The sequence below is a fragment of the Maniola hyperantus genome, chromosome 19 (genome assembly GCF_902806685.2).
Source record: "Maniola hyperantus chromosome 19, iAphHyp1.2, whole genome shotgun sequence".
Classification (NCBI taxonomy): domain Eukaryota; kingdom Metazoa; phylum Arthropoda; class Insecta; order Lepidoptera; family Nymphalidae; genus Maniola; species Maniola hyperantus.
This window is the reverse complement of record NC_048554.1, coordinates 9,723,447-9,736,779: the sequence shown is the minus strand read 5'-3', so window position 1 is coordinate 9,736,779 and position 13,333 is coordinate 9,723,447. Positions and strand designations below refer to the sequence as shown.

At 38.2% G+C, this 13,333-nt stretch overlaps 1 protein-coding gene across 2 annotated transcripts in view; it reads right to left on the bottom strand.

Annotated features, from left to right (window-relative positions):
* Window positions 1-13,333, bottom strand: part of LOC117991415 (protein split ends-like) — an 87,866-nt gene that overhangs the window by 72,586 nt on the left and 1,947 nt on the right. For both annotated transcript variants that reach the window (XM_034979007.2, XM_069505153.1), the window contains exon 2: window positions 2,039-2,529. In XM_034979007.2, the coding sequence (XP_034834898.1) occupies window positions 2,039-2,206 (168 nt within the window). In that variant the 5' untranslated portion in view covers window positions 2,207-2,529. The remainder of the gene's footprint in view (window positions 1-2,038; window positions 2,530-13,333) is intronic.

The following is a 13,333-nucleotide window of genomic DNA, read 5'->3' as shown; positions in this document are numbered from 1 at the left end:
GGTTAATTAAGAAAGGGAATAAGTCACTGTATTACCAAATTTTTCAGGAGACAAAATAGTGATTGTGAACACTAAAAATATCTGTACCTATACAGATATTTTTAGCTTTTATTAAATTTATAAATTTGGTCGGGGGTGTAAACAATGTAATGCAAGTATTTTAATACATTTGAAATTATTTGTTTTTTTAATTTTAAAAAAAATGTGTTGACTTGTTATCTTTCTTAACTAGACTTATAAAACAATGAAGAATATAATTTTTAAAATAATATTTATTTATTTAAATATAATTGAAAGGAGTTGGGAATGAAATTGCGTAAAGTTTAGTTACTTGAAGTTGGTATGAACTGTTCCAAAAATAGTTAAAATACTTAAAAAATATACATAATGTATTTCAAAAAAAAAAAAATATATATATAATTGAAATGAATTTATTTATCACTAGTGTATGCCCGACACTTTGTCCGCATGGACTACATAAATTTCAATTCCTATTTTACCCTTAAGGGTTGAATTTTTAAAAATGGATGTCTACGTCTACGAATACGAATACGAATAGCTGCATGTCTTTCGTCCTGTTTTGAGCTGTGCGTTGATAAATCAGTCAGACAGTCACCTTTTCCTTTTATATTAATATTTAAAGCCCCCTCCTACGGTTGAAGTTCGTAATCAACCAGCCTTGACATTTTGTTGTATGAAAATTACCTACGTTCCTAAGTAATTATACGTAGCTTAGAAATAATTTTAAAATCAGCAAACTGCATGCTAATTTCTTCTGAATACATTTCCGCTTAAATAAACTTGAAGGGAAATTTTTCAACATTATTTTCATACCTATAAAATTTTACTTCTTACAGCAAAGTGTACCTAGTCTACGTTACGTGAAGTAGGTAGTCCGTCATGCATAAACTATAATACGTGCTTTGCTTTGATACCTTACTGGTTCGCGAACTCAAAACCGAATGGATATGCCTCCATATAACCTATATATTCCCTTTTAAAGGTACAGAAAGTTTTTCCCGGCACTTTAAGCTTCTGAAATCTGAAGTTTGATTTGCTCGTGTATCACAGTTTCTTTGTTAAAAAAAAATACGCCGCGCCGTTAATAGCATGTGTTGCTTGCCTATATAGGTACCCGTTATATACTTATCCTCATGTCCCGGAAAATTAGAGAGTTCCCACGGGATTTTCAAAAACCTAAATCCACGCGGACGAAGTCGCGGGCATTATCTAGTAATTAGATAAGGCTAATTACTATACAAATCATGCCCGCTTTAAGCTTTATTGTAATATATTTTCATTAAAAAAATATAGAAAAATAAGTTAAAGAAAATCTATACCTATCAAGAAATAATGATTTAACGTTAGACTTCAAAGAGCTTATGGCTATCGATTCCCGGGCGGGGTGCTCTCGAGATGAAATTCTTCAGCATAATATTTAAAAACACTTCATGGGCAGAATATAAATGAAGTTTTATGGATACCTGTGCAAAAACTTTATGAGCAAAATACAAATTCTTGACCTACCTAATTATTTAAAAAATGAACCACAATCGGAATGAAGAAATAAAATCTAAAAATTACTGACGAAAAAATTAAGAAAAAATGGGTTTTGAACTTTTCACTTCTACCTGTTATTATTATGGGCTTTACAAAACTTCATTTTTCATTTTCGTTTTCAGTAAAAATCTTGATTTTTATTGCCACAAGATCACCAGTTGTCCCATTTATATATGTATTAAGTAAGTAACATGTGAAGTAATAAGTAATTAGGTAGGAATGTACTTTGAAAGAAAGAAAAGACGTTTATTCACAAAACTGTGCCACACATCACATCTTAAAACTAAGAGCTGGTTATTCCGGCGCTTCTTCCACCTGAGAACTTTGGGACTGTGGTGTGACGGATTGCAGTTAGTTATTATATTATTGCCCAACTAGATCTTAGCGCTACACGTACGAGCGGGCTTCAAATATTATGGCAGCCCTTTACCAGACTATACTAGAATTCATTGCTAGTACAACTCTAGTAGATACTTACAATTTTGGTGTTGAGGTGCATAAGCTCGCGCTCCGTGACCCGTCGCCGCGCGGTCTCCATTTGCTGTTGTCGGTACTGGTTGTACTTGTACAGCAGGTACATTCCGGGCAACGCCAACACCACGAAGGGTCGCATCAAGCTGGACGATGACGAAGCGCGCTGCGGCATTTTATTGGCATATCTTTTAGTTTAAACCACAACACTTATTCCCTCGACACTGCCCGGCGACCCCACATATTTAAACTCGATTTTCGCGTTCCGAAACATTTTGCACAGTTTATTTTACTTTAACAACTATAAAATAGTTAATTTAATTAGTTAAGTACAGTTAATATTGGAAGATACTGCGTAAACTAGAACTAGTTTTTTTAGCACTTCTACAGCGTCAACTATTAGTTAAGTACTTATTTTAATTATCTACGGGGTTTCTAGATTTTAGATTATTGCTTTAGTAATAGACCTTATTTACAGGATTCCGCTATTATATTAACCTGGAACAAAGGAAAGGATTGTAATTAAATTCAACGTCAATCAATTTTAATAAGTTTTGTGTCAGGTCGCAACATTCAATTAAAATATGATAAACAGGGAATTACACTGATTAAGTTTCCTTTTGTGGCGCACCCTGTTTTAGAATTCACTGCCCATCAACTGTTCAACCGATTTTGACGATATAGTTACAGACATAGCTTATTTAGGAATAGAGTCTCACGGGATTTTTGAAAAGCCATCTGTTTAACAAATACTAAAAATTGGTGCAGAGATAGCTTACATCCTGCAGACGATCATAGGATATTTGAAGAATACCCACGGGATTTTCGCGTGCTCTAAGCTAATCATCTAATTGCCCATAATCTAGTAAAACACATGAAGAGTGAAGACTGGTGTAGGTATACCTACCTAAAGTACCTAATTCTATGAAATTTATCAATAATTCCTATGTCCACCGTTTGATAAAATTAATGTTTGGTAATGTATTCATTACCAAACATAATGCATAGCATAATACATCATCCTTACTCTAATATTACAAATGCTAAAGTATGTTTCTCTGTATGTCTGTCTGTTAGGTACCTACCCTTTCACGGTCAATCTGTTTAACCGATTTAGACGAAAGGTAGAGCAATGGCCATCCCGGAGACAGACAAAGGCTAACTTTTTTCCAGGAAAATCAATGAATCCCCACGGGGTTTTTAAAAACCTAAATCCATGTGGATTTAGTCGCGGGTGTCATCAATCAGTACCCTTATTATAAATGCGAAAGTGTGTTTGTTTGTTGGTTTGTTGGTTTATTGGTTTGTTGGTTTATTGGTTTGTTGGTTTGTTGGTTTGTCCTTCAATCACGTCGCAACGGTGCAACGTATTGACGTGATTTTTTGCATGGGTATAGATAAAGACCTGGAGAGTGACATAGTCGACTTGTTATTCTAAGGACATAGGCTACTTTTATCCCGGAAAATAAAAGAGTTCCCATAGGATTTTTTAAAAACCTAATTACATGCGGACGAAGTCGCGGGCATCAGCTAGTTTAAAAATAAATTTACGTTGGACGAAGTAGATTTTCTCGTAAAGAATCTTATGAAGATTAAGTGCGCTCCGCTATCAATTTAGCCGATATTAGCGACGACGTCGACAGGGCAATCGGTTTAGGCGGTAAATTAGTTTTTAACAAAGTTGCTGTTGAACGGGTAAAACCCAATATGCCGAACCCAAAATAGAGGTAATGGGTATAGGGATGAGTTGATTGATCGTTTCCTTCTGAGTGGCGTTGAGTGTTGACAGCTCAGTATGAAAAGTACAATAATTTCTCATAAGTCATAACCATCGGTACAAGTTCTTGTAATTCACGAAGGCGAGTGGCTTATACTTGTGTTTAGTCGTATCGGTATAAGTAACGTACACTGAATGTGTGCACTGACATGCACGCACAATTACGGAATACCCGTGTATCCGACATTACCACAAGTAAAGTCCACTCGCCTTCGTGAATTGCAAGAACTTGTACCGATGGTTACAAGAAACTAAATTGTTCAGCATTATTATATTAATTTCATAGGATTGTCATCATCATCATGATCATCTCAACCCATTGGCCAGCCCTCTTCTGAACACTGGTCTCCTTTCAGAATGACAAGGGGTTACACTTCACCACGATAACCAAGTGCGGATCGGTACAATTAACTAATTCCTGACAACATTATGGAGAAGTTCTTTCAGTCATGCAAATGTCCTGTCCTCACGATGTTTTTCCTTGATATGACGCATATCTTCGAAAAGCTAGTTACTGCTATGCTGTTTTATATTGGTTGATCTTGAAGGTTCAGCACAAAAATATAATTAAGATTAAATAAATGAAACTCTGACGACATTGGACTGGACACAAGCGGCACTTGACCTATTTTCAGCAGTGGACATCCACCGATTGAATAGACATACAATTACCTAGAAGACAAACTACATAATTATAAAGGATTCTAACAGTTGTCTGACACAAATTGAATTTCAGAAATCAAAATGAAACTTCGTGGTATCCGAGGTAGGTAACAAGCTTAACAAGTACCAACTACCAACTGAAATGGCGGCCTTGCACTAGTCGGCAGACCCCTCACTAGGTGATGGACAGACGAAAACAAACGAGTTGCAGACAGTCGCTGGATCCAAGACCGCTGCGTGTGGAAGACCTTTGTCCAGCAGTAGAAATCGGTAGTCGGTTGGCGACCATGACAATTGACAACTGAATTATCGATTTATTATATAGGGTGAAATGGGTAAAATACATAGACCCTTTTCCAAGGACGAGAGACAGTGTATCCCGACTCCTAGTATCACAGATTAACTACCACGGCGGTATACCCCTGTGCCAGTCCACCAAGTAGCATATTGATGCGATACTGATCGGGCTGTGTCACGAGTCACGACAGCTTTTAGGACTGTAGGTACACAGAAATGTATTAGAAATTGAATATCAATAGCTGAATTTAAACTGAACACGATTACCATTGGAATCGTAGTTTTAGACGTGAAAATAGGCGCATCAGCTGATGCCCGCGTGGATTTACATTTTTCAAAATCCCGCGAGAACTCTTTGATTTTCCGAGATAAAAATCAGCCTATGTGTTAATCCAGGGTATAATCTATCTCCATTCCAAATTTCATCCAAATCCGTTCAGCCGTTTTTGCGTGATTGAGTAACAAACATCCAAACATCCACACTTTCACATTTATAATATTAGTAGGATTAGGATTAGGATTACTTTGATAATTTTACCATCGCTATTTAGATTATTTCTAGACATATAAACAAAATATTATAATCCAGCAGGGGAATAGCCAGTGTCTAAAGCTGTTTTTTCTGGCACTATGTCACTTGGACGATTTTTGTAAATATGAATTTTTTGTGAATTTTGTTGAATGTAATGTATTATAGGCCCCCCATTAGATGGACAGATGACATCAAACGAGTCGCAGGGAGCCGCTGGATTCAAGCAGTGCAAGACTGTGGCGTGTGGATGTAGGTACCCTACAAGAGACCTAAATCCAGTCTACGTCTATCGATTGACGATGATAGTGACCTCAAAATCTGTAAACATCAATATGAGTTTGAGAGTTGGAATAAAGATTTCTATCATGGTATATCTTGTATGAATATGGGATCGCTAGAATGTCGAGAGATATAACAACGGCAGAATTTATTACGATTTTCCTCATTCAAAGAAGTGCTAGTTTATATTCGAAATGCTATTTTATGTAATAGCTTCATATCTAGGCCATATAAATGATTGCCATTCTGTAAGTAGGTCTGCAGGTAATGGCTGCTTATAAAGGTTAATGACATCGTCTTGGTATCAAGTACTCCATTGTATCGATTATCAAGTGGGTGTTTGCTGTTTACAAACTTCTCAAACAATTAAATTTTTCGATAAGATCGCTGCTATATCAATAGTGAACTTTAAAATTTACCTATTCCTCTACATAAAGTTGGTTGACCTTTGTAATTTATTTCAAAGCTAAAAACACCTGTATTTATTGTATTAATAACTAGGTATTAATCCGCGTAGATTTACATATATTTGGTTATTGTTACTATTGAGTTGGGTTATTGTTACTCTTGAGTTGTCTTGAGTATGAAAGGATTTTCATATTGTGAAACTAAAAACGAAAGAAAGGAAAATAAAAACTACAAGCATAATAAAAAGCGAGCGCGGCACATCTTGGGTTCATTATTTTCTGTACGGTCCTCGCGACTGAGGAAATAGATCATTTCAGTCTTCCCCAGTGGAGACTTGAGAGGATCTCTTCTAAAAAGAGGTTTTATAACAACACCTATCTCTAGGGACAGGCGAAAATTGTAAGGTTTTATTTGGGGAACTGGCGAACAGAACGGTTTAATTGCACGAAATAAAATTTTGAAGGAAGAGCAAAAACCTGAAGTCGTTGAAATTTTACTGTAGATACATATAATTAATTGTACCTCAAAATTATCAACTTCGGACTCAAATTTGGCACAAATTTAGGCCATTTTAGTGTTACACTGAAATGGCTCAGTATATCTTGTAATATCACATCTCTATGGTTTCATCGTGTTTGTTGTCAACTGCGAGTGCCTTTTGTGTTTCAAGCCTCCAGAATTATGTGACTTGACTACTCTTTGAGAGTGCCCACGGATACGAAAGGCGTTGCTATTTTAAGACGACTTTTTCATATTTTACTCTGGTATTATACATAGCTTCAGGGGCTGAAAACATCAAAGCAAGAGTCTTAGTGATTTGTTTTTGTTTTTGTCGTTTTCTATGTCTTGCGAAGTTGTTAGGCTAGGTCAAATGGGGCCCCAGCCAGGCAACCTTCCCGTGTACCCGAGTGTTGCGGGTCCCTTACGGGGGAAGAGCAGCGCTTGGGCCGGTGTGCCCTGGTAACATAGTTAACAATTCTGTTCATGGGCTATTGTTAGCCATGGGTCATAGCTAATTGACCTGTAGACGCACTCATGGGACATAGCCCCAGGAGCGGAGGGTGTGGCTGTGGTGGGTGGTTGGTGATGAATGTTTCATTACCCAACCAATCGCTAGCTGCCCAACCGATTTCTCGCCTGTCCAGTTTGGTGACGGGCTAGGAAGATGTTGAGGATGGGGAATGTGGAGAGGGAATTGCCATCCCCACGAGCCCTAGCCCTCGTGAGGACCTGTGGATAATGGACACGGGTCGCTCACAATGTGGTCCTCGGTTTGGTTGGCGTGCTGTAGTTCCGGCATGCCTCTAACGGTGTTTGGGGGGGCACGAAGTGCCCCAGACTACTGGGGTTCCACGAGGCAGATCCACTAGGGTCTGCTGCGGTGGACATCCGCTGGCGGAGTAACGAAGCGTTGTTGGTCCCTTGTGCTCCGTCGTTAGCGGTGGGATGGAACTTTATGAGGTTTTTAGTCGGTAGGAATCCGACATAACCACTGTGCTTCCCCGTGGCCCGTGGTATCCATGATGGCTTTTCCTCACGAAAAAAGGTCGATAACTATATATGATTTTTTTCGCAATCCGTTACTCATTGTCTTATCCCGACTATACAATAATTTACTTTATTAATTGTTTAGGTTGTATCTAATAAAGAATTTTTATTCGATGGCTAGTTGACTTTAGTGCAACCTCCCTGGTAAGTAGTTTAGATGGAAGCGGGCTAGGCTAACCTGAAAGGGGTATGATAGTTTTAAAATCCCTTCTACGTGGCATATTTTCAGAACGCCTCAATCTTTAGAAGAATTCTTTCAGGAAAATATTATTTTCACGTATGTTATGAGTTACTATCGAGCTGCACTAGATATTTGTGAGGAGTGTAAAGATTTTCATCTCAGTATTTCTTACGAAAACATCCCCAGGAGAAATCCTAAAAATATTGGATAGCTTTCAAACTTCTACGTGACTGGATCAGTGTGCTTCGTATGAGATTTTACAACTCACGGACGTTCGTTGATAGAATTCGAACACATTTCAAAATAGTTAGGAAACTTGTAACAAAAAGTCGAGGCTTCACCTACATTTGACGCTAGGTAGGCTATGAAACGGCACTTTGATTTTACGTCACCCCGAGCCTAATATTCACAGATATGTCCAGATTTGCAACTAGCGTGGCCCTCTCAGTCCCTCTCGCTCAAGCAGATTTTCTTACTTGTGAAATGTCATTCCTTCTACACTTCACGATGTTTGCCAAATACTCACGTACAAATACATTTTGGCAAACAAAAAAAAGTGGCCACGGTGATAAGGACAAAATTAAACATAATCATTTTGTCACGTTCCAATAAGAGCTTAAATGTATTTAGCTATCTCGCTCTAACAGTAAGTGTCACAATAGGGCTACTTCTAATAGTCCTTGTTCTGAGCTAATATTTGACAGAATTGTCAGTTCAGGATCAAAACCGAGAGTTTCCTCCATAGGTTTCCTCACTCTAGTTCACTTTAATTCGTAACAATATCGTGCGTCACAACACAAACTGTTTGGGGCGCTGCTGGCTGTAATAGATATATAGACGAACTTTTTAAAATAAGGTAATTAAGATCCATTTTACTTTAAGGCTGAAGTGTTTCGATGCTCGAATTTTATCAACATTGGTGAGTTGTGAAATCTCATACTAAGCGTACAGTAAAACATCGAAAAATTCGATATTTGTTTTAGTATTTCGGCAATTTTTTCCCCGCAGCCCTAAAATACCTTGTTAATTCCCTAATCTTAAGTATTTAATCAGAAATATAGCTGGCATTTTCGATTTTCGCTACCTTGTACTTAATATACATTGTATAATTCAATGTTCGCTACGCGTTTTAGTTCTGGTCTAGAATTCGGTAGAATTTTGGTCGAGGTCAAGCTTTCACAAGGAGTAACAAGCATAATCATCAATACTTAATATAAATGCGAAAGAGTGGTATGTCTGCTACCTTTTCACAGCCTATCCGCTTAACCGATTTGGACGAAATTGGGTACACAGATAGCTTGCATCCTAGGCATTCCTGGGGAAGGACATAGGTTACCTGCTACTTACTTTTTACCCCGGAAAATCATAAAGTTTCAATCATGTAGTTTAAAAAATCGAACTCCAAGCGGACGAAGTCGCGGGCATGGCTCACTACTGAGCACGAGTATTTTCTCACAATGAAAAGGGTTTCGCCAATCGCCATTAATGTACCTATTTACCACGCTGGCTAAGTGCGAACCACTCGAACATGCAGGTTTCCTCAATGTTTTCCTTCACCGTTAAAGCGAATGGTATTTAATTGTTTAAAAGGCACATAATTCCGAAAAATTAGAGGTGCGAGCTCGGGATCAAATCCTTGATCCCTCGAAAGCTGACCTAGGAAACCGACACCATCTTAATAATCACTAGGCTATCACCGCTTATATTAAGAAAGCCGCCAAGAGATTTTAGCATTCCGATAGGTACGTCGCCGTGCAGAAACCAATAAACCCTTGCAAGTTCCTTCCTTCCTTCGCTTCCATCTTTAATTGTATCATTCATGACTTACCATGAGATCAGAGATGAGATCTCAGTCAAGGCCTGATTTGTAATCGATCTACAATTCTCACCACTGCGACAGCGGGTGTTTAGTCAAGGTTTCTGTATGTGCCAGGCCCTATATACCGAATTCCGAAAACGTACCTACGTATCATTCCTTCAATCTAAAAGCTCATATAGGCTTACGGATCCTGCGAGGGAATAATAAATCCTCCGTAAGTTTCAGACATTTCTCGACGCGTAGGTATTTATCGTATTTATGAAATACGAACATCTCGTAATTCTGTCAAGACGCGTGTGCGAGCATGAGCAACAGCGAGCCCCGTGGGTCAATTACGAACCGTTTAGAATTTAGATAGTTTAAGATTTCGCGTGAATAGTTTAAGATTTTAGGGTTGAGAGACTCTTCATACAATTTATCTTGTATGGCTTTTTTGTAAGTTAGAAGGATAAAATACCTGGGCGGCAGGTGTATTTATATAGACTTTAGTGAAAGAAGCGATAGACGCTGGGGTCCGAAATTACTGGAATGACGGCCTGGTACCGGAAAGCGCAGATAACAGCGAAAAACAGATAGATATAATGTAGGTGACATTATATTATGTTGTTTGTCCACCACATATGACAAATCCACATAATTCTTATAGAAAAAGGATTTACCTTGAAGATATAAAGTACCCAGGCCTGCCCTGCCCAGGCCCCAGACGTAGGTATGGTATGGTTCCGAATGATGTTAATTTGGCATGCACATTAAATTATTCTTTTAAAAATACGTTATATTCGCATGGTCGAGGTCTTACGTTTAACTCTACTTTTCTATCTGGGGAAATAGATCCGGATGTTTGAACAGTTTGTCAGCAAAACTAGTCCATCTAGTAATCCAAGCCCCAAAGTTGGGTTAGTGAGCCGGACACTGGTGAGTTAGTGACGTCAGCCCTGCATTTGAGCACACCGCAACGCGGTAAACGGCCACTCCATTACGAGCTGTCCGGTATAAGGTAACATTTTTATGTAATATTGCGTCCAACATGCGGTGTTTTCAAGATTTTCTTTATGAAATGTTAAGGGCACACTTTTTTCGCGCTTTTCGATACATAAGTAATACGCCTATTATTCTATTATTTTGTTGTTCTAGATCCATAACTAGGCCAGATATTGATTTATCTCTCCACTAGATGATGCCCGCGACTTCGTCCGCGTGGATTTAGGTTTTTAAAAATCCCATAGGAACTCTTTGATTTTCCGGGATAAAACGTAGCCTATGTCCTTCCCCGGGATGCATGCTATCTCTGTACCAAATTTCGTCAAAATCGGTTGAATGGATGGGCCGTGAAAGGCTAGCAGACACACAGACACACAGCCTTGTTAACCTTGATAACCAAACATTGATTTGCATTGCACACATCACGCATCTCGCCCTTGAGTACATCCCGCCCGTAGGTAGGTTAATGTTGACTGCAGTCTGCATTATAGCATGCTCTCACGCTCGACTGTGAGCGACAATGAAGAGCACTCTTAAGAGGTGATGTTTAAAGATCCGGTGGATCGCAGCTATCTACTTTTGATGTAAGTACAACAAAAAGGGTTTATGCAAATAACAACGTGACGACGCATATTATTATAACTTAGGTTAATATTTTCTCAACTTTTTGAACTTACACGTTTCAAGAAAAAACTGGGTTAAGTAGAGCAGAGCTTTCCAAGTTTTCATTACCTACAACGGCTTTCCAACCTTTAACACAAAATCAGGTGTAGTTTGGTTTAGTTAGGACTATAACTAAAACAACGAACGGTTACATGGTTACGCTCTTCAAACTTTAAGTTGATTAGACCGCCTATACACTCTCTGTTATATCCACAACAACTTTAGTAGATTGTACAAACTTTATTTAACTTTAAAATTATAGAGCGGTATGCATATGTATACTTATTCTATTATAACGTACCTACCTATTTGTATTTGGCAAAAGTTCCATAACATTCGCGAATATTGTTGTCATGGTCTTCAAAATTTGCGTTTAAGGCGAGTCACCGAGGCTAAGCGGAAAAAACTGGTTTGCTAGATTAAAATGTTTAAGGTATTTACTATTAAATAATGGCCTTGCTAAAAATATACAATATACCTAAAGACATTGTCTAAAGAATGTGCTACTTTGATACACAATAGGAAGTACTTCACTCGATCAAATAAAATCTTGAAATAAGCCGAAATAAAAGTCTAAAACGAATTATTTAATACTAAAATTTCTGACTTGGCAAATAATTTTTATATGGAAATATTTGTGATTAAGTACTACAGAGAACCTGCTAAATTTTGGTTTTCAACAGGACTTCTATAGTTTATTAAATTCAAATTTAACGTTTGAAACACAGAATTTGAACGTTGCCAAGCGGTTTACTTCAAAGCCGCGCTGCCCGCCTCGGTGACTCGCCTTAAAAAGCCGTGAAAAGGAAAATGCTGGTAATTTGCTGTTTCTTTAGAAGCTAAAATAGAAAAAGATTAGCCACATGTTTACACTTTACATGCACGTTTGAACTTAACCTTCTAAACATACCTACTTACAGTAGTGCTTAATACTGCTCATTCCTGAAAGATTGTAAGGTTAAATAATATGTTTACAAATGGCCGTTCTTAATCCACTGTACAATAGTTTTACGTAATGTAGGTATCATGCCAGGTATTCGTATACGTCATGAAATCTCAGTTACCTTCAAAAATCAATTTATTCTGCAAACAATGAACCAAAAGCTTAATTTGCTATAATCCGCTGAAACAAGTCGAATCTGTATGGTGCAACATGCAGCATGGGATACCGCGAGGTCTTAATAATTATACTAGTGGCTCGCACAAAAGGGCGAGCCACTAATATTATTAGGAGTGCTATAGTAAGTAGAAAAAAACCACCGTACCTACTTACTAATATTGTGGTCTTATGTCATAATCATGTTTTAACTTTTCAGAAGTTAGTCACGAAATGTCATACGGCCTACAAGTTGGAGAGCATCAGCGTAGACAAAGTTATGAAGCAAAAGTTTTTAAATGACAGCATAGGAGGAAACTTTTTGTCAGTTTCTGAATCGCTTAAGTCAATTTTTAAGTAGGTACCTACTGAAGGCACTTGTCCCACTGAACTGAAGCGACTAGTTATCGACTATTTTCTCGCTCAAGAAACGTACAATCGATGTGTATGGTCATGTGTTAATAAAAGAGAAAATGTATGGTTAATCGCTGACTATGCACACTGCCAGCGAGAATTCTCCGGCCACTAGTTTATTGCAGCGACAAGAGCTATCAAATAGAACTCGCTCAGAGACACTGTGGTCAAAAGACCCGTGCAGTTTGCTCATGGCATGACGGGTGAGTACTGGCCCGTCGTACTCGCATACTCGCTCACAGCCTAGCGACAAAACTACCCCAACTACAATAGTCGCTTTTTCTAGCTAACTCGTTTCTAGTTTTTAGCTCAACTCATTTCTCGCTTCTAATATAAGTACCGCCAATTGCTAATGCGCGTGGCTGCCATTTTAGTGACGTCAGCACTAGACTGAAGTTTCGAGCTGACGGTATATTTGTATTTCGGCTAACGTCAAAATGACGTCATTTCGATGTTAATGAGACATGGTCCCAGCGCAATAGCAGTTTGCGGGACTTATAATGGCAAAAATAAAAAGACCTGAAAAAGGTCAAACAGAAATTGAATAAGCCCTTTTGATATGGATTGACGAAGGAACAAAGAAGCGTGGCCCTAATTGAATTTTACCGCGAATTCCGTCATGTGCCCTTTGGAAAGGGCAATTG